Source organism: Podarcis muralis, chromosome 7 (assembly GCF_964188315.1).
Source record: "Podarcis muralis chromosome 7, rPodMur119.hap1.1, whole genome shotgun sequence".
NCBI lineage: Eukaryota > Metazoa > Chordata > Lepidosauria > Squamata > Lacertidae > Podarcis > Podarcis muralis.
This window is the reverse complement of record NC_135661.1, coordinates 12,495,923-12,516,921: the sequence shown is the minus strand read 5'-3', so window position 1 is coordinate 12,516,921 and position 20,999 is coordinate 12,495,923. Positions and strand designations below refer to the sequence as shown.

Below are 20,999 nucleotides of genomic sequence, written 5' to 3'. Positions count from 1 at the left end.
CCTGCTGTCAGCTGGAAAGGGGAGACATGAAAGACCACTCACACCCACCCCAACTAAGGCCCAGGGACAATGAATCAAACCATTGCAGCCGAGTCCAAATAATGTGCTTTGATTTACAATGACCCCAGCATAGGCTGATGCTTCGATTCGGGAGGCAGTGGAATGGAAACAGCCTTTTAATGCAGGGTTGGGTGCTCCAGCTGAGCCAAGGCTGAGCCCCACACAGCTGCCATATGTTGACTCCCCATAGGCTGATCCTCCTGGAGGAGAAGGGAAGAGGGAAGGGAACGGCTTGGCTTGTGCACAGGCAAATGTCTGTGCAAAAGCTCTAAGGTGCCACGCTGGGCCCCACCTGCCATTTCTCACACTGCAGCTGCTGAGGCGTATTACATTTTTCAGTTCATGTCTGCACGGACTGTTATGTCTAAACCACTGAGCCTCTTGCGCTTGCCGATCAGAAGGTCGGCGGTTTGAATCCCTGCATCGGAGTGAGCTCCCTTTGCTCTGTCCCAGCTCCTGCCAACCTAGCAGTTCGAAAGCATGCCGGTGCAAGTAGATAAATAGGTACCACTGTGGCAGGAAGGTAAACGGCATTTCCATGCACTTTGTTTTCCGCCACGGTGTTCCATTGCGCCAGAAGCGGTTTAGTCCTGCTGGCCACATGACCCAAAAAGCTGTCTGTGGACAAACGCCGGCTCCCTCGGCCTGAAAGCGAGATGAGTGCCGTAACCCCAGAGTCGCCTTTGACTGGACTTAACTGTCCAGGGGTCCTTTACCTTTTCACCTGAGCCCCTTCCAACTCTATGATTCTATGACACCCTGAAATATAAACTTGGAGGAATGCTTCAGTCCCACCATCTCTAACATAAGAGTCTGCCGGTTCTGGTCAGTGGCCCAACTAGTCCGGCATCCTGTTGTCATGGCGGCCAACCAGGTTCCCATGGCAAACCTGCAAGCACAAGGGCAACTCTCCCCTCCTGTGGTTTCCAGAAACTGGTACAGTGGTGCCTCGCAAGACGAAAAGAATCCGTTCCGCGAGTCTCTTCATCTTGCGGTTTTTTCGTCTTGCGAAGCAAGCCCATTAGCGGCTTAGCGGATTAGCGCTATTAGCGGCTTAGTGGGTTTAGCGGATCAGCTGATAAGCGGCTTAGCGATCAGCTGTTAAGCGGCTTAGCAGATCAGCTGATAAGCGGCTTAGTGGCTTGGGGGAAAGGGGGGGGGGAAACCCTGCAGGAACTCGCAAGACATTTTCGTCTTGCGAAGCAAGCCCATAGGAAATTCGTTTTGCGAAGCACCTCCAAAACGGAAAACCCTTTCGTCTAGCGGGTTTTCCGTCTTGCGAGGCATTCGTCTTGCGGGGCACCACTGTATACAAAAGCACTTGCTGCTTCCACTTGGGCCTCTCCTTCATGAATTTGCTTAATCTCTCTCTTTTTCTTTTTCTCTTTCTCTGTCATCCTTCCCTAACCTGGTGCCATTCCGATGTTTTGGATTATCAACTCCTCTCGGCCATGACTGGCTTGCTTGCTTGCTTGCTTGCTGCGGCTGATGGCAGGCGGAATCCAAAATGTCTGCAGATGAGTTTGTTCACATCTTTGTGCCACTTGCTTGAGAAATGATGCATTAAAGGGTTTGCTTTATTGCAGAGGTGGAAATTATTAGAGGAGACCAATTTAGCAACATTTTTTATAGGCAGCTAAAGATGCATTTTGTGGCTGCGGGTGAGCATCAGGTCATTAACATCCAACCACATTCTGCACCTTTTCCCACCGGAGATGCCATTACAGGCCCGCTCCCTGTTCTTTCTGGTCCACAAACGCCTATAAACGTAACCCAGCGTAACATAAAGCTGTCCACCCATCTGAGCCAAGAGGCAAGCAGCAACTTTGACTGTCTTTGTTCCATGGTTTGCTACATCCTATCCCAGAAACAGGCTCCATATTTTTTATTGGGGGGGGGGTGCATATCTCTGAGGCTTTTTATTCACGTTCCAACCCTGCCTGGTGCAGAGAAGCAACAAACTGAGATTTGATTGTGTGGTTTAGCCTGGAAAAGAGTTGATCCTTTTAATAGGTATCAAACGGGTTTCTTAGTGTAGCGGTCAGCACTTGGCAAGACCCCTGCTCAACCTGAAGCCCTCCTGCTGTTCTGGCCTGCCCTCAGCTCCAGCCAGCATTTTATGTAGCCTCTTGTGTTTTTGGGGGTGCCAGGTGAGGAGGTATAGAAGTTCCCTCCTTTTGCCCCTTCGCCCCGCTAAATGCCTCAGTGCCATCAGCATTCCCTAAGTCTTGGGACCTTGAGAGTTTTGTCAGCTCATTGTGAATTTGGTAAAAAAACAAACAAACCTGTTCTTTTAATTTGCAAATGTATAAGTTCCTTCATATTCAGGGAGTCCCACAAATATGGAGAAACCACTCCCTTATTTTTGGGTGGCCCCATTTCCTTCCAAACAGATAGGTACTCAACCACCTGTGTTTGCTATTAGTATCTGTCAGCCTTGGCAGGATCTATAGAACCAAAAAATAAAGAAAAATCTCCAGCATCCCTTGTGTAAAAAAGAAAGAAGAACAACCAGAAAGCTGAGTTTGTTTATTTAGCAAGCAGTGTTCTACCTCTCAGGAAGGGGAGCGATGCTGTTATTTATTTACTACACTGTCCCACCTTTTTCTCTAAGGATCTCAAGGTGTCATACTGGGTTCTTCCCCTCCTCCTTTAGCCCCCACAGCAACCCTGCAAGGTAGGCTAGGCTAAGAGGCGGCAGCTGGCTCCCAAGGCCCCCCAGTAAGCTTCATGGCTGAGTGGGGATTTGAAAAAGCCTCAGCGCCTAGGACTTGCCGATTGAAAGGTCGGCGGTTCGAATCCCCGCGGCGGGGTGCGCTCCCGTTGTTCGGTCCCAGCGCCTGCCAACCTAGCAGTTCAAAAGCACTCCCGGGTGCAAGTAGATAAATGGGGACCGCTTACCAGCGGGAAGGTAAACGGCGTTTCCGTGTGCGGCTCTGGCTTGCCAGATGCAGCTTGTCACGCTGGCCACGTGACCCGGAAGTGTCTCCGGACAGCGCTGGCTCCCGGCCTCTTGAGTGAGATGGGCGCACAACCCTAGAGTCTGTCAAGACTGGCCCGTACGGGCAGGGGTACCTTTACCTTTACCTCCCACTTAAACCACTACACAACACTGGCTCTCAGTTATCCATGCCACTTAATTCCCCACCTCACTGGACCACTGGAAGTCTTCTTCAGCAGTCCCTACAGCACTTGGGTTTCTCCAGGTGCTTCCAAGCATACCTTCACCATCATGAGGTCTAGAAACCCTTTTTAGAAAGAAGCGGGCCAGCTAGATTCCGCACTTCATTCCGATTCTGTGCTCAGCGTGAATTCTATCAGCTCCATCCTGAGTGACCCCATGTTTGCTTTTTCTTTCAGGGTCGCTGCATTAATTTCACCCGAGTGAAGACGTCACAGCCTCCCCCCAAGTACCCTCTCAACAACGCCTACCACCCCCCTCCCCCTGCCCCCATTTACAACCCCCCTCCCCCTGCCCCCATCTACACCCCTCCCCCACCCAGCTCCCCAGCACCCCCCACCCCATCTCCGCCTTCCACGCTCCCCCCTCTCCCTCCCCCTCCTCATGCTCCTCCCCCAAATCGGGCCCCGCCCCCTTCCCGCCCCCCTCCGCGGCCCTCTGTCTAAACACCCCACCCTCTCCCCCAGAAGCCTTTCTTAAGCCATTTTCAACAGTACTGTAAAACCAAGGATATTTCAGAGGTGGCCTTAACATTCTGGGTGAAGAGACAAGCAAACCCCTTTCAATTCCTCTTCTTCTTTTTTTAAAAAAAGTCCTCTAATGCCCCAGTTGACTGGAATGCTCAAATCCCTGGCGTTCAGTTCGGAAGAAATCTCTGCCATTCATCACTTTTAAAAGAATAAGACTGACGGCGAAAGCAAAACAGTCGCTGGACGCTGCCCGCAGCCCTGTGTGTTCAGGATACCACCAGCCACTGATCTGAAAGTCATCCTCTTCCTGTCAGGTTGAGTAGATCATCCCTCAGAGGTGAGTGGTGGGAATCTCAGGAGGACAGCATGGCTGGGGCCACAGAAATCCTTGCAGCCAAGGCTGCCCCTGGAGCCCACGCCGGTATTGCCACATGGAAGGTATTCCTGAGCACGCCTGGATTTGATACGTTGCTACAAGGAAGGCAGGAGGTGCAATGAGCTCAATGGTTTCAGAGGAAGAACAGATGACTGGAAGCAAAGGAAACGTCAGCACGTTGCCCTTTGAGGAATCATACAGTTGTAGAGTTGGAAGGGACCCCGAGGGTCATACGGTCTGAACCCTGCAATGGAAGTGCAGAAAGTGGCCCGAAATGGAATGTATGGCCTTTGTCATGTTCTCAGCTGACAAGAGGAGTCCAGAAGAGTTGGGATGCTGTGAAGAAGCAGAGCAAATGCAGCCGCTGGGTGGAGTGGCTGGCCTTGCCCAGGCAAGGGGCACATGCCCATGAGATTTCCAAAAGGAACATCCACAGGACACCCAAGGGCGGCCCAAAGCGGTTGATTCCATGGGAGATCTGAAAACCACCAACAATACATCTGACAGGCCCTGCAAGGACCCTTTAGGAAGTGTGTTGGCAGTTTAAGTGAATCTGCTTCCTGTTGGCTGGCTCTGAAAAACAACACAGATCCGTCATGGGAAGGAGGAACAGAAGGGAAGGGAGTTTCACGCAAAAGTTTCCCCAGTGTGCAGAGAGATGAAATGACTCAAATTGCCACGGTTTTAAAAAGGCTAGACAACTTTCCCCCTTTAGTAGTTACTTTCAAATGGGTCCTGACAACCATATGTTGATGTCAATTCAAGGAGGCTCCTTTATTGGATTTGATCATTCTGAACTGGTCTCAAGTGGTGCCTAGACTGAGCGAAAGCTATTACATTCTGGCTTAGCCATGTTAAGTTGCCCTCTTGATGTGTGTTCAGAGAGGAGAGTGAGATGGATGCTGATCTGAGAGGTGTGACTGGAGTTTCATGTCCTCTGCTGACTCAGTATTTGGCCATGGGAAAGCCACTCTTGGCCTCAGATGCAATCTGTCAAAGAGGGATTCCAGAGCACATAACAGGATAGAACCGCAGTTGTCGAGGGGAGCTAAAGATTGCAGACCCTTACGAATTGGAAGTGGCCTGGGAATTGGTTCTGTGGGTGTCACCTGAAAAAGTTCATCAGGTATTGACTTCAACATGGTGTGAGACTCTTTTCCTCCGGTACTTATTTTACAAAATCTATGTTGATATGTTTCCGTTTTGAAGGGGCAATTCACACAGCCACCTCGTGCCTGCCTGCCTACTCTTGGCTTTTCTGTACACCTCACCTCCATCACTGATGCAAGGAGTGCTCCATGCCTGCCTTTGACTGGGGAGGAGCCCAATTTCATTGGGATCTGCATGCAGGAGGTCCAAGGCTGTTTCCATCTCAAAGTGTTTGGATTACAGGACAGAGCAAGGGCCCAGAGAGCGACTGCGAGCCCAGATAGATGGTGCTAGGCTAGGTAAGCCAATGGCCTGACTTGCTGTAAGACAGTTACGTTGTGGCACTCACTGGAAACTAGCCTTAGTTAGCAGGGGGGGTGCAGCACTTGCTGGGGCAATACCAAAATGTGCAATAACACTGAGCCTCCCAGGAGATGCACAGGTTGCATCGTTGCCCTTTATAAATGGGAGCTGACTCAGTTTTCCAGACCTGCAAATGTACGTATTTTACCTGTAGTAAAATGTCTGACAACCTGCCTTAGTAACACAGATGTTAGAAGTAGATAAAATAATTGCATCAGTAAGGGCAAACTCATGCAGCCCCATGTGATTGTTAGGATCAGTTTTCCCCAAGGAAAACACACCTCCTGGTGTTTCTGGAGGATTTTAACACCTTTCTGCAGAATTATGCATCCTAAAGTTGTTCAAAATGGTGACGGGCGGGATCTGGTCAGCACTTAGCACGTTGAGCTTGCATTGCTTTCAGTGACTTCAATGTGCCGACTCCACTCTCCCTTGCCGACATGAAAATCAATGTGGCCTTTGGCTCCCTTGTGCTCCTGCAAGAGATCAAGGCCACAGTCCAGGGGGAATACTTGCGCATGTATCTGCCATAGGGCATGTCCACCTTCATTACTAAGGTAGGTTGCAAGGAAATTCTTTGCAGGGTCATTGCAGCCAGAAGGTGGCCTTGCAATGGTTTGACTTGTCTATTTGGGTGCTCTGAGAATGTCTGGGCTGGAACACTTTGGATATCGCAGCATGTGGCAGAAAACCAAGGAAGGGGAGATGCATAATCTTCAGGTGTGCATGGAGCATAAGAAGAGCCTGCTGGATCAGGCCAATAGCCCGCAGGAAACCCACAAGCAGGATTTGAGCACAAAACCACTCTCTCCTCCTCCTGTGGTTTCCAGCAACTGAGATTCAGAAGCATTGCTGCCTCTAACTGGAGGCAGAGCACAGCCTTGTAGCCATCAATAGCCTTCCCCTCCACAAATTTGCCTAATCCTCTTTTAAAGCCATCCAAGTTGGTGGCCATCACTGCCCCCTGTAGGAGCGAGTTCCTGTGTGCTGCGTGAAGGGCTTTATTTCATCTGCCCCAAATCTTCCAACATTCAGATATGCGAATCAGCTGAATGGGCTTTAAAAGATTTAGTCAAATTCATGGCTGGTAAGCCAACCCAAAGCTGTCTACCATGGTAAAGGTAAAGGTACCCCTGCCCGTACGGGCCAGTCTTGACAGACTCTAGGGTTGTGCGCCCATCTCACTTAAGAGGCCGGGGGCCAGCGCTGTCCGGAGACACTTCCGGGTCACGTGGCCAGCGTGACAAAGCTGCATCTGGCGAGCCAGCGCAGCACACGGAACGCCATTTACCTTCCCGCCAGTAAGCGGTCCCTATTTATCTACTTGCACCCAGGGCTGCTTTCGAACTGCTAGGTCGGCAGGCGCTGGGACCGAACAACGGGAGCGCACCCCGCCGCGGGGATTCAAACCGCCGACCTTTTGATCGGCAAGCCCTAGGCGCTGAGGCTTTTACCCACAGCGCCACCCGCGTCCCTATCTACCATGGTAGCTACATGGAATACCCCATGGTCCGAGGCAGGATAGTGTTGCGCTGTCCCATATGCTAGGAAACAACAGGTCCCCAATCATCTCCCTGGTCCCACTTTTGAGCTTCCCAGGGCCCTCAGGATGTGCACTCTTGAGAACAGGATGCCAGGCTAGACAGCCCTTCGTTTGGTTGATGCTCTTCCCTGGTTTTCTGCTGCCTATGATAACATTCGAAAGCATCCTAAAGACAGCTGTATAAGGTTGCAACTCAAGCAACTTAATCCAGTTTGGAAGTGCCTAATCTGTCTCCAGGGCTGTGGTGTCAGCAGTTACCATGAGCTGAGAGTGGCCAGTGGAGAGAGATTCCCCTGCCTTTTGCCGCTTCATCTCCCCGCTCGTTTCTTTCCCCAGCTGCACAGCTACAGCTGCTCAGTCTGCAGGCAGAACAAAGCAGCCTTCTGTAATAGCAAAGGCACCCCTCGGGACTCTGCCTGGTCACAAACCTCTCCGGAAATAGCCACTGTTTGGGTTTTCAGGGTGTAGTTGCAGTTCGGTCACAAGGCGGCCTTGCCGTTGTCCGAGAAGCTCCAGCACAAGGTCCAGCTGGTTGCCACAATTTAGCTGAGCAGAAGTTTGTCTTGCTGGAAGATGGGAGCGCTCAGTCCAGTTGGAAGCTCTCTTGCGCAAACCTGGTGGAGGTGCAGAACAGCGCAACTCGTAACGGGGTTTGCCAAGGCAACTTCCTGGCAGACTGCTTGGAAAGGATAGAATAAATGGGGTGATAGTAATACAGGGAGTAGCTTTGACTTGTTACAGAGCCTTGAAGGTGCCCCCAAAGTTTGGAATAAAAAAGCTTTTAGAAAAATGCAACACTTCTTTAGCGTTAATTTGGTGGCAATGCTGGAATAATCTCAGAGGAAAAATAAGTGTATTTGGATAGCTTCCGGTTTTGTTAAAGATGAATTTTGTTTTCCCAGTTTAAAAGTTTAAAAAACTTAAGGATAGAGGGAGGGAACAAATGAATTTAAAAAGTGTAAGTTAGGCCAAGGATGCTTTATTTTTAAGTACACAAATTCTCTGTGCATGATTTAAAAGCAAAATTCCAAATCTGTGGTGTATATTTTATTGTTATATGCTTGCCATATTTTAAGTGGAAGCATTTCCTATCCTGTGTGGATAAAAGATCTTTTTTTTTTCATGTTGTAGTAAATTATTATAAAGCCAATGATATTTCATGGCATGTTATTGTATCAAGCTGTGCTTGTTTTTTGTTTAATTTCTCCCCCTTTTATGGTTGTACTGCTATTATTAATGTATGGATAGTCCCTGTAATGACGAATGCCTCCTTTACATAGCATTAATTGTAATCATGAAGACTCTTGAGCAGAAGATCTTCCACTTAAACCATTATGGACAGTTGTAAACAGCAGCTGAGGGGTCTATTTGTGTGGAAGAGGTGGTGGAGAAAGAGGAAAATGGACCCAATCCACTCTTAACTCTTTGGAGAAAGAGCATGGGCTGTGCAGAACTCAGATTTCAGCCATTTTCCACTTGCCTGACATTGTGTAGGTGCCGTGAGAGCAATCGGAATCAGCTCAAAACTATTTTCATGTTAGAGGTAAAGAAATCTGTGAGATATCAGTGCTTAACTTTGGTTGGATTGTGTCCATGGACCTCAAATTCTGATTAATTTTCCAGGGTCAATTAATGTTATGTAACAAGAGAGGTTGAACTGGCCAGTGTACTATATACAGACATATAGTACTGTGTATACATCTTTTGTTAGTAGAAAATCCTGAGCTCATTATAGCAAATATTCCAGAACTAGCCATTTCTAAAGAGAGTTCTTTGTATAACAAAAGGAAGAGTGGAAGCAGTTGGATGAGACACCATCTTTTCTGCAGCTTCAGGAAGTGTTAAATCGCAAAATGACTAACCACTTCACAGGCTCACAGATTCAAATAGTTGAATAAATACTGATAAATCATACTTGACCGAATCTTGAGAAACTACTTTGGTTGAAAATATTTATTCCTAGATTCAAAAGCCAAGTGCATGTCATATAATTAACGGTGGCCAATCTGCAATTCTTGGAAGTCCCTGGAAGGATTGAGAGAAGAGGAGGTTAGCAATTAATGGAGATGTTGCAAGTCAGGAAAGAACTTTTTCTCTGTAGATGTGGTGACCTTTGGTGGATGAGAGAAATGTCTGTTCAGCAAGCAGAAGACTCTTGTTCTGTGCCCTTGGCTTATTTGCATGAATTGTGTGGGGTTGTTTTTTTTAGATACAGCCATTACTCTTTTAAATTTTGATGTTATTAAAGAACTAATTTGAGCTCTGCCTTCATGTATTCTGTTCATAGAAGTGGGGAAAACTGTGCATCAGAAGCTGACAAATCACATTGCAGATAGCTTGGTTCTGCCCCCCCCCCAGCATAAATCATGGCTACGCCGATTCCCAGAGGAGAATATTAGTTTTCATGGGTGAGGGGAGCTAGAGACCAGCAACATCTGGAGAGCCAAGGGCTCCCCATCCTTAGCCTGAAGCCTAAGAAGACAATTCAGTTAAAATAGCCAAGCCTTTGGCTGTTGCTTCCAGGGCCCTGTTCACACTGCTCCTAGCAGCATGGAAACCCTCTTCCCAGTTCCCCAAGTCTGCTGCAATCATAGAATCATAGAGTTGGAATAGACCACAAGGGCCATTGAGTCCAACCCCCTGCCAAGCAGGAAACACCATCAGAGCACTCCTGACACATGGTTGTCAAGCCTCTGCTTAAAGACCTCCAAAGAAGGAGACTCCACCACACTCCTTGGCAGCAAATTCCACTGTCGAACAGCTCTTACTGTCAGGAGGTTCTTCCTAATGTTTAGGTGGAATCTTCTTGTAGTTTGGATCCATTGCTCCGTGTCCGCTTTTCTGGAGCAGCAGAAAACAACCTTTCTCCCTCCTCCATATGGCATCCTTTTATATATTTGAACATGGCTATCATATCGCTCCTTAACCTCCTCTTCTCCAGGCTAAACATGCCCAGCTCCCTTAGCCGTTCCTCATAAGGCATCGTTTCCAGACCTTTGACCATTTTGGTTGCCCTCCTCTGGACACGTTCCAGTTTGTCAGTGTCCTTCTTGAACTGTGTTGCCCAGAACTGGTTGGATTTGGAGAATGAATCCTATTGCTGAGCTCTGGTGAACCTACCAACTGAGTTTTTCCAGGTTGTTACCTCTCTCAAGGCAAAGGCTAAAGACCGGCCATTCAAAGGGGGGGACGGGGACGGAGGGCAGGCAGAACTATGGAGCAAAACCCTGCAAAAGAAAACATGTTTGGGGGACACCGATAGGCATTTAATTCATTTTGAAAAGGCTGAGCTGCAGTTCTAAGGGAAGTGTTTGGTTGGCCACACAGAACTATCATAAAATTAGAAGGCTGTAGAATTTTGCACCCCCCGTTTTTACAATGATACCTGTGCAAGAGCTACTGCGGTTTGCCATTTAATTCACAAGTTGGCCATGGGTGGTTCTTTTTATGGAAAGGACACAAGAGAACAAGGATTTCTAAGCCAAAGTCATGGTAAGGTTGGGCACTTTTTATTATTCAAAGAGCAAAATACAAAAAAGTAAGCTAGGAAACAACCTAAATGATAAAATTCTGATCTGTGTAGAGTACACAGCACAAAATTAGTAAAGAGTGGTCCCCATAAACCATGACGAGCTGTATATATACATTCAAAAGGAAAACGAGCAGAGAAACAGAGGGCTAACATTTTGCAAAAATGTTCCAGTTTTAAACACACACACACACAGCTGTGATTTCATCAGCCACACTTGTCATCTTCAGTAGTAAACCACGTCAGTCTTCTTCAGGACACACGAGAAACATAATGCAACTTGTACTTAACAAGGTTGGTCACAATGGAAGTGTTGAAGACCACGCTGGTGGATTGTTGAGTTACATGAGTTCACTTGGTTGTTAAAAGGCTTGCAGACATCTGGAACCGTGGTGTTCAAAATGAGGGGGAATCCCACATGGAAACTTGCACAGGAAGAGAGCGCAGACCTTCCCACATCAGTTAGAACTTGTACTGTAAGACCTGCACGCTGGTGCTCTACATCTATGTAAAGTAGCCCAAGTCACAAGTGGAGTGAAACCTCTTCCTCCAACCCTGCCTTTCCCTTTACACTGCATGACAGGCAGTTCAGACACATATCCACTGAGATAAAAGAAAACCGCCGCCCCTCCCAACATTGCATAACCACTGGCAAGGTAAGGACTTTTGTTTAACACAATACTTCACAACTCTACAACGTTCAACATTGGGCCATTTTAAACCTTTAACTGAATGGCAGGTAATATTTTTATGGTGAGCACAAGAGAAGCTGAGCATCAGGGTGCAAGGCTTTCTGAATACTCAAGACACACCGTGTGCCTCATCCCATTGTCCTTATATCAGGCAGGCCAAGAGGGTCACACAACTGCTGGCCCAAGAAGACCCCCACATCATAGCATCCCTAAATCCTCTCTATTAGGACATTTATTTCTTAACTGATAATAGGGGATGCAGAGAAGCTGGTGTTCTACTGAGCTCCACGAATTGGCTTATTTGCCATATTTCTTAGCTTTTGTACATTCCACAGTTCTTCTGCCCTTGAAAGCAGCCTCAGCAAGGAAGCTTATTCACAGCCCTCTGGTACCATCTCTGTCCCATCAACTAAGGACAAGGGAACTGGGAGGCTGCTCATTCAGATAACTTGGATTTTTGCCATCTATGTTTGCTCCATCAGTGGTTTCCAAACCTGTTCAGCCCTAGTACACCAGTCTGGCATTGAAGCTCATCTTTGGTCTTCATATTGTATTGCATGTTCTCTTACGCCCCTTCTCACTACCTTCATCACAAACGTCAACTTAATACTAGGCAGAGCACATGGCTGCTTCATTTCTCAAAGGATTTTTCATGCAGAGCTAGAGAAGAGAGAAGGAAGACATCTCTGCATTGTTAACTCAAGTGGAGTAAAATTCCACCTCCATCTTCCTGTTCTGCAGTCTGCTGGATTCATTGCCAACAATTATCATTAATAACTCGGTGCTAAAAAATAGGTCAAATTGGCCTAGGCGGACGGCAACAAAGGATGCATTTGCTTTTACAAAATGACAAACACTTTTTGCTCCTATTCACAGACCCCTCTCAAAGTGCCAAGGGGTGGCTGGTTTTTGCAGCGGGCAAAGGCTTTCACGCAGAGCATGTTCACACCACCTTCCCTCCCCCACTTCAGCTCAGCCCTAGTTTCACCATCTGCCCCCTAACCTCTAGAAAATAGCAGCTTGGCCTCCACATGTTTATGTGGGACATGTTCACATTAATAGATTTGGGATCATTAATTGAAGAGCTGTCCTCCAAATAAAATGGACTTTATGCCACTGCTCTGATTCTTCAGAGAAGATGCTGGGAATAACATTAGTGGGAACCGGTACAGACCTCAGTTGTGTCTTCTCTCACCCAAGGGTCGCCCAACTTTTCATACTCCAGGAGGTAAAAATGGGGTGCAGTTCTCTCTTCTGACTGCATTCCTTATATGGTGAGGGATGTCTTTACTATGTTGTGAAAGAGGCAAGGGGAAGTGACCCACCTTATGGTGACTTTGCACCATTAAGAAAAATGAACGCACAAAGAGGCCTCCACCTCAATCTACACTCTACAGGAACAACCAACCAGGGCTCTTTCCTCTTACAGCATTTTCAAGAGGATGAAAGAGTGGGGCTTGTGCAGACAAGGAATGGTGGGTCCACACAAAACTGAACTGGTTGAAAGGGCCAGGGGCCAAGCGCCAAATGTGAGGGTCCTTCCTCCTCTGGCCAACTACTCCCATCTTTATTGCATGGAGAGGTGCAGAAATCCATTACGAAACAGGCCTCTTCAAAACAGTGAGTTCTGATGACAGTGAACATCCTTGCAGGATGGGAAAAGTTGGTTTCCTGTGGCAGAGCACAGCCCTAGCTTCTCACTCTGTTCTTACAATTTCCAGAACCACCTTCTCATTTCCCATTTCCATTCTTGGAAAGATCTTACGAGCCTGCATGTCTTATAGATACTTAGACAATTATGCAATTCAGCACTATGGAGGCCTGAAACAATCCAGCTAGACAACAAAGGAGGATTATGACTTTTTAAAGAGAACAAACTACCTTGAAATGATCATCATTTAACAATGTTGCTGGCATAGCCTGTGGATTCAACGTTTAACAGTCACAAATGCAACAGAATTATAAAAACTCTTGAACAGGGGATTAAGATTTGATCAAGGAAGGACTTTTAAAATCAATGTGTCCCAGTACCAAAAGAGAGTGTCTCTTCTTGACATCTGCCAAAGCATTAATGACAGAGTACGCTACTCAACCGTAACAGATTTGGCCAGATTTCTTGGAAAGTCAACCTGAAAAAGACAAAAAAACCAAACAAACCTGAAAAGGATATTTTAAATTGAACAGCCAATATGAGACTTACTGTTTTGTTACAGACACAAGTGCTCTCTCTGCTTGCTGGTTTATTTGGCAAGGCGCCCAAGCTGCCCACTTAACCCAGCTGAAGCTGCTGGATTCACACCACCTTTAGTGATTTGTGAAACCGTGAGAACAGGATGCTGGACCAGATGGGCCACTGGCCTGGTCCAGCAGGCTCTCCTTATGTTCACTGAAGGACTAAAGGTGATCTTTAAAAGTGTGGTACTTACATCATAGCCTCTGAGTACCGCAAGATGAAAAGCCAGGAGCTGTAAAGGGATGACGCTCAAGATCCCCTGCAGACAGTCCACAGAGTGGGGGACTTTGATGGTTCGCTTGTTGTTTTTGATGGTCTCAATATCTTCCTTATCGCAAATCACAACAGGCCGACCCTGCAAGGAGCACAAGTGTAAAGGAAAAAGGTGGGGCAGCCCCTTCTCCACTCCCAAACTTAGGAGGCCTCCGTCCACCTCTTAGGTTCAGTCTCTCCACACCCTTGAGAGAAAGATGAGGCAAAGGCTGAGAGGTCTCCGAGGCACCATAGGGAAATGGCAGGCCAGAAGAATCACACTGCTCCTCCACCACCACCTTCAGGGTATGATTTACTGCACCTTCACAGCTTTCTTTGACACCTGTGGGTTCCAATTGCTGCGGGGCGGCATTTTACAGCTGCTGCAAGCAGGTCTTGGAGTGCTAGACCCCAAACTGTGACAGAGGAGAGCAGTCTCAATCCCTCTCCCCTGCAAGCGTCACACTGGTGTCTGCTGGCAGCATTCCTGCACCTGCTTTGCAGATGGCACCAGGCCACAGAGCATGGCTGAGCAAAACTCGGGGCAAATCACTTTAGCTGGGCCATTGCTTGACCCTGCTCCTGGGCCAGGAAGAAGGCAGGCAGGCTGGAGGGAACATGGGTACCCAGAGAGCAGCGCAAGCCAGTCTCCTTTGCTCTGGCTGTGCCCCTGTCCTGTGTGGGAACCAAGCTAGGAGGGATGGCTGTCTCTTTACCCCCACCAATCCTGCCCCATGAACTCTTTTGTCTCCTCAGACTTTTGTCTCAGGGCACAAAGAGCTTGAAAAAGTGCTTTTCTCCCACGAATGAAATAAGGCTGTGCCAGCAGAATTCAAAAGGTGTCACAACAGCCAGCCTGGAAGGTGATTTCTGCTTGCTGGCCAGATGGGGCTGGTTTGGAAGCCACTCTCCTCGGCATCATTCTGGCTGGTTCCCACCAAAAAAGGGAGAAACGGAAGCCTGGGAGCCTTGAATGTGCCTCACAAAGTGTTGTGCTGGCTCAGGTGGGGCTACAGAGGATGGAAGAGGCCTCCTCTTTTTTTCCAGCAACACGCTGTGCCTGGTAAGGAGTTGAAGAGGGCCTCAGCCTGGAACCAGCGGGTGTTTGCCATTTCATCTGCTACATGCCACTTTTGTCGGCCCAAATGAAAACAATGTGCGGAGTCAAGAAACACACTTTCCAGTTATTTACCATCTCCCTAGTTATTGGTTTATGTTACTCTTGAGGGAAAACACAGGGGAGAGCAGATGTGGTTAGTTTCGTTTCACTCTGGAGAAGATCCTAAGAGGAGAAAGCCAGGAGGCAAGTCTTCACGGGACAGAGAAGCAAACACCATTGGAAATGGCTATTTCCTTCAGCTCCTGTTCAGGTTCAGAGCCTCGTTTTTTCAGCTGGAAGAGGTGCTGGCCTCCCGCTTCTTCCCTCACCCCTTTTCTCCACTGCTTCAGGCACTGCTACTCAGTTCTGGCATTAGAGCTGGCGGAAGTCAAAGTGCCTCCTGAGCTGCTGAACGGCAGGAGATAAAAAGCTGGAGACACTGACCAGCTCCCTTCGCTCAGGCTTCCCATTTGACAGAAATATGGGGCACATTTATACATAAATGTGGGGGGTGAAGGAATGGGTTTCGCAACCAAGGGGTTGAACTCCAATAAGGCTACAGGGGGAGCACGGGAACAGATGCGGTTACATTTGTCCTCTAGAAACATCCGTAAAGGGGAAAGAGCTATTCAGCTTCAAAGAGGAACACCCCCTCCCAAGCATCTTGGATATTCAGCTTGCCCATCCATGCCTTAAGCAGGCAAGACTTCTAGGCAACTGAGCAGATGCAGGAGAGGGCAAGGAGAGCCAGTGGTGGTGATTAGTGTGTTGGACCAGGGAGACCAGGGTTCAAATTCCCACTGGGCGGTCTCAGGCCTCCCAGCCTAACCTATCTCACAGGGTTGTTGTGAGAAGAATGTATGCCACCCTGAGCTCCTTGGGGAAAGGCAGGAGATAAATGCAATAAATAATAAAAGTAAAACTGTCTGGCTGTGCAAGGAGGAAATCTTGCCTGAGGAATGCCAGCAGCCTTGCTTGTGACCCTGACGCCTCAAAAGGGGCCTGAGGATCCCACATTCCAACCTGGAATTAACACACAAGCAAGAGGTGAACGAACCCCTTAGACCAAGGACTGAGGGGTAGAGGAAACGGATCCCTCTTTCCCACCACCCACTTCCAATACCTTCGGGCACTGCCAATGCCAGTGCCTCATCCTTTATCCCCGAGAAGGAGCAAAGGAAGACGGGACTTTGTGGAGCAGAGCTGGGCTCTGTCTCTTCTCGCCTGAACTCACCTGCCGGGCAATGACTTGCTGCAGGGCGTTCTGGCACTTGGTGTATGTGCTGTCCCTCATGATGATCATGATGACAGGCATCAGTTTATCGACCAAGGCAAGGGGTCCATGCTTCAGCTCCCCAGCCAGAATGCCTTCCGAATGCATGTAGGTGATTTCTTTTATTTTCTGCAGAGAAGGTGCAACGCATTAGTCCATGGAGTCTCTCTCTCTCTAAAACAAAGATCCTCCTCAGGCCAGGGTTTAAATCCCCGCTCAGCCATTAAGCTCGCTGGGTGACCTTGGGGGCCAGTTGGTGCCTCTCAGCCTGACTTGCCTCACAGGGTTCTTGTGGGGATTAAATGAGAGGGGACAACCATGCATGCCACCATGAGCTCTTTGGAGGGAAAGGTGCTCCACCAAGCCAAAAGCAAACCAACAGCTGTGAATAGTGGCTCCAGAACCCTCCAGCTGGTTTCTGCCTGCCCCAGACTGCAGAAATGCAAGAAACTACCATGAGAACTGCAAAACTCTTGGTAGGTTACAGGAGATGGCTGTTGAGCTGCATTCGGTTTAGCAGACAACAATATTTGCAGGCCTGATTTAAAACCCATCTTCATTTCTGACCTTTAGAAAACCTACTCAGTCCATTTGGGATTCTTTCTGTTGTCAGAAACCAGCCTTCCCCAATCCAGTGCTCTCCAGTTCACTTGGACTACAACAACTCCCACACAGGCTGGGGCTGATGTGAGTTGCAGTCAAAACATCTGGAGGGCGGCAGGTTGGGGACAGCAGCTTTAAACCCTCTCTTTGCAGTTATAATGACTAGAGACATGCTTTTAAAAACACCCTTCCTCATTTTCTTGCTCATTGTCAGGTCTGACCCTCCAAACGGGAACACAAATAACGATGGATAAGCCTTTTATTATTATTATTATGGAAGGAAATGGGGATTCTTACCAGAGCGCCCTCCAGGCATGCCGCATAATGATAACCACGGCCCATAATGAGGACTGACTTCTGGTGGTAAAGCTCTGTGGCCAGTTTCTGGATTTCATCATCCATGCTCAGGACTTCTTTGATCAAGTCTATCGCAAGTAGCAAGAGGGAGGCAATGTATTAACACACAGGTTAACAATCTGCAATCACACTAGAAATGGCTTTACATGCACTTTGGAAACAATGTTGTGGCATTTAAATGCTGTACTGAAAACTGCACAAATCAGTGGCTCTTCAGAGAGTAAAAGTAACCACCACCTGGACCCACCAATTTTTATTGGGGTTTCATTAGCACCGAAGAAAAGAGGTGGGAGTTGGTTTTTCTAAATCCTCCAACAGAACTCCGGAACCTGTTCTCGTAACTTACAAAGTGATCCACATTTGAGGATGTGACAATAAAGAACCAAGATACACCGAGGCAATGCTTGATGTGGCTTTTAAATAAACTTTCATATGCAACTTATTATTCCTGCACAAGTCCATTTTCTACAGCTGAAGAGTTTACCCACAGACCTCATCTGTTTATTTTCTTTATAAAACCATCTTTAGCAGACACCTTCATCCCAGTATGGCTCCCCTTTATCACATACACAGCCCAACAAGACAACGACAAAAATCCACCAACAGCATACAAATCAATATGGCTAACCTGATCCAAAACACCCACCCACCCCACTCACACACGAAAACAAAGCTCACCACAGCCAATCACAAATGAACAACCACACCCTAGGCCAACCCCAACCTCTCTCTCCACCAAAGGAACACAAGTGAATAGCAGAGAACCTGCACAAACAATGCTCACACAAAACCCCACACATATATTAATTAAAACAGAAACATCGCAACCCGACCCCACCCCCACTCACCTTTTCCCCCTCCACCTCTTTCCCCCTTTTCTTCCTAATATAACACTAATGTCTCAACAAATGAAACTGATCTGTAAAAATGTTTCTTGGGGAAAAACAAAGACTTTTGTAAACCAATAAAATCTTTAATAAAAAAAGAAAAAGGGGGGAACCATCTTTAGCCCCTCAAAGTGACAAATTTCATCAATTAAAATATAATCAAAACAGTAAGATGAACAATGAGCAAAAAACCACAACCAAAAGCTTGGCAAAAGGGAAAAAGCACTAGTCACCACAAAGAAAGGGGCCCAGCTGGTTAGAGTGTGGTGTTGACAATGTCAAGGTTGCAGCTGCATATTCCTGCATTGCAGGGAGTTTGACTAGATGACCCTCAGGGTCCCTTCCAACTCTGCAATTCTATGATTCTAACTAGGCTTCCTGAGGTCCACAATCAGGGTGCCAGAACCAAAAAGGCCCTGCCACTCAACCCAGCCCAGACTTCTGATGGCAGCGGGTTGCAGAGGAAGGCCTCCAGCAAGAGTGCAGCAGACAAACAGGCTCATGCAGCAGGAGGCAGCCTGTCAAAGATCCTACTCCAAAACTGTTTAATAACCAGGACTTTGAACTATGCCTAAAAATGGATTGGTAGCTTGTGTGGATTAACCAAGAATGGAGCATCAGAACACTCTGGCTTCAGAGGCAGCTCCATGCAGGCTATGTGGCAGTGAGGGACCTGATCTGGATGAGATCCTTGCTGCTTCAAATCTCCCAGCTTTGCACAAAACCAGGAAGCAAGTGAGAGGTCCCACTACCCGCATCAAGTCAATCCTCGCCTTGCTGTTCTCCATCAAAAAATCACATTTTGTCATGACGCCTCAGAGCGCCCGTACGCACCTGGCAATAACTTGAGGCCTCTCATGATTTCTTTCCGTCTTTCTTGCATGGAAATCCTGTCATCGCACATCATGAGCGCAAACATCACTAGCGACACAAATTGGCTTGTGTAGGCCTGCAGAAAGAGAGGACATCACTGTGCATAAGCTTGCCAGGTTTGCTAAGATGATGCAAGCTGCCCAAAACTCACACCTGAAAGCAGCTCAGGAGGGTACTGCTGGGATAAAAATGGGGGCCTCAGGTGCCCACAGGGCTTCACTATCCCACTTGACCCTGGCATAAACCCAGCCCAGCCCCTAAGCACCAGAAAGGATTGGTTCTTCCAGTGAGAAAAAGGACACCAAATCCAAGGGAGCTCCATCGCCACAGACAAGGCTTTTCATTTTACCTCCAGCTAACAGCAAAGGGACACCACCCATCAGGCCAAGCTTATACCAGGCATCTAATCTGGCCACTCTCAAACGTACTTGACGACAACAATTACCCTAGCTAACCTGGAGAGTAAGAATAAGGGAGCAGCCGAGTGTATGTCCAGTCCTTACAGCTGGAGGCTCTGTAATTTTGTTGTTCATGCCTGGGCAGAGGCAGAGATCCTGCACCCAAGGCACAACTCGCACTCGTACATCTTCACATCCTTAGGCAGGAAAGTGGTGGGGGCAGGGGGGGGGAGCCAGTCAATACCCCTGAATTCTGTCTAAATTCTGTCTAAAGGCTGACAGAAAGGGGCAGGCCCTGCAATCTTCTCCTTTTTCCTTCTAGCCTGATTAGAGAGAAAACAACAGGCCCAACCCAGCGACTAAAAGCAGGCTGAGAACCTGGGTATGCTCAATGCAGAGAAAGGCTAGCTCTGAGGAGGAAATGTGTCTGTGTCGGAGGGAGGGGGTGCATCCTAGTCCAGCCCTAAATCCTAATCCCTCTTTGGAAGAACCTTTTTTCTAGAGACCGATGGGGGGGGGCACCCCAATATCTAGAGCACTGGGTGGCAAGATGTAGGGGAAAGCACTGATTTCAAACTGTTATTAATCTAGAGGAGGTACTTTCTATTGACTCCTAAGTATTGACTCTAATTTGGAGGTTGCACCACTGCAACTTGAAAAAAGCCTGTCATCGTCTGACAACTTCCATCAGCTGCCTTCTCAGTTTATCAAGAGTTTCCTCCAGAAAGCATTGTCTGAGTTAACTTCGATTCTTTATCCCAAACGGTGATTACATATTCCAGAAATGCAGTCTTAAATGGGGGCGGGGGGAGAATGTAATGTGTAACATCTGCTCATTTTGGGATGCCGCCAACATGCTCGGGAGCATGAGCAGGAAAAAATAGCACCCCTGAAACAAAAAGACAGGTTTATACTCCTCCCAGACCTGGGCAGCCAGATGCTGAGGACAGAGTGCTGTGCTTGGACCAGGAAGGTCTGAATGACCATCACCCTACCCAGTTAATAACTTCCCAACTAGTCCAGCATTTTGTTCTCACAGTGGCCAAATAGTGGAAAACAAGTACATTCCCCTCCTGCGGTTTCCAGCAACTGGTATCCAGAGGTATATTGCCTGGCAGTGGAGGCAGAACATAGCCATGGTGTCTAGGAACCATTGATCCTTGCCTGCTATCTGGTCCAGAGGCACTCTCCCCTCTCATTGCCATGGGTTACCCCAGGCTCCAGTGCCTCTGGACCAGAACAGTGGCTCCTTACCTGGGTCTCTGGAACAGCCTAAGAAACAGTTTCTCAAGTTCTTAACTGGCTTCGCGGAAAGGAACACCAATATTTTCAAAACTGCCAGTGCAGGCTAAAAATGAGCTGGACTCTCAGCTGCAATGAATACCCTGATTGCTCCAACAAGTGAATTCAGACCCTCTCAGCTCAATGTAATATTGCAGCGCATTCCCCACGAAAAAGCAGCAGGCGCCTTAGCGTACAAATCTTGGCCAAGGCTCGTTCTTTGTTAAACGCCTCTTTTCAAATCTTAAGGGGGAAAGGAAGCAGCTCAATCACCTTGAGGAAATATTGAGGTATTTGCCAGGGACCCTCTTTGACCCCCCCCCCCCCCCCCGGAGGAAGGGTGTTAGGAGGAATTCAGGACAGATAAAAGCTCTTGTGCT

The 20,999-nt window shown here is 47.9% G+C and overlaps 2 protein-coding genes across 5 annotated transcripts in view; one reads left to right on the top strand and one right to left on the bottom strand.

Moving 5' to 3' along the window:
- The window catches only part of ANTXR1 (ANTXR cell adhesion molecule 1), a 126,732-nt gene extending 121,471 nt beyond the window's left edge, over positions 1–5,261 (top strand). Inside the window, exon 18 of the mRNA XM_028741147.2 lies at positions 3,421–5,261. Coding sequence (XP_028596980.2) covers positions 3,421–3,687 — 267 coding nt within the window. The 3' untranslated portion in view covers positions 3,688–5,261. The remainder of the gene's footprint in view (positions 1–3,420) is intronic.
- Positions 5,262–10,635: 5,374 nt separating this feature from the next.
- Positions 10,636–20,999, bottom strand: part of GFPT1 (glutamine--fructose-6-phosphate transaminase 1) — a 43,803-nt gene continuing 33,439 nt past the window's right edge. For all 4 annotated transcript variants that reach the window (XM_077931223.1, XM_028741148.2, XM_077931224.1 and 1 more), the window contains 5 exons: positions 18,902–19,016; positions 17,121–17,248; positions 16,182–16,349; positions 13,790–13,951; positions 10,636–13,492 (listed from right to left, as the gene is read on the bottom strand). In XM_077931223.1, coding sequence (XP_077787349.1) covers positions 13,448–13,492; positions 13,790–13,951; positions 16,182–16,349; positions 17,121–17,248; positions 18,902–19,016 — 618 coding nt within the window. In that variant the 3' untranslated portion in view covers positions 10,636–13,447. The remainder of the gene's footprint in view (positions 13,493–13,789; positions 13,952–16,181; positions 16,350–17,120; positions 17,249–18,901; positions 19,017–20,999) is intronic.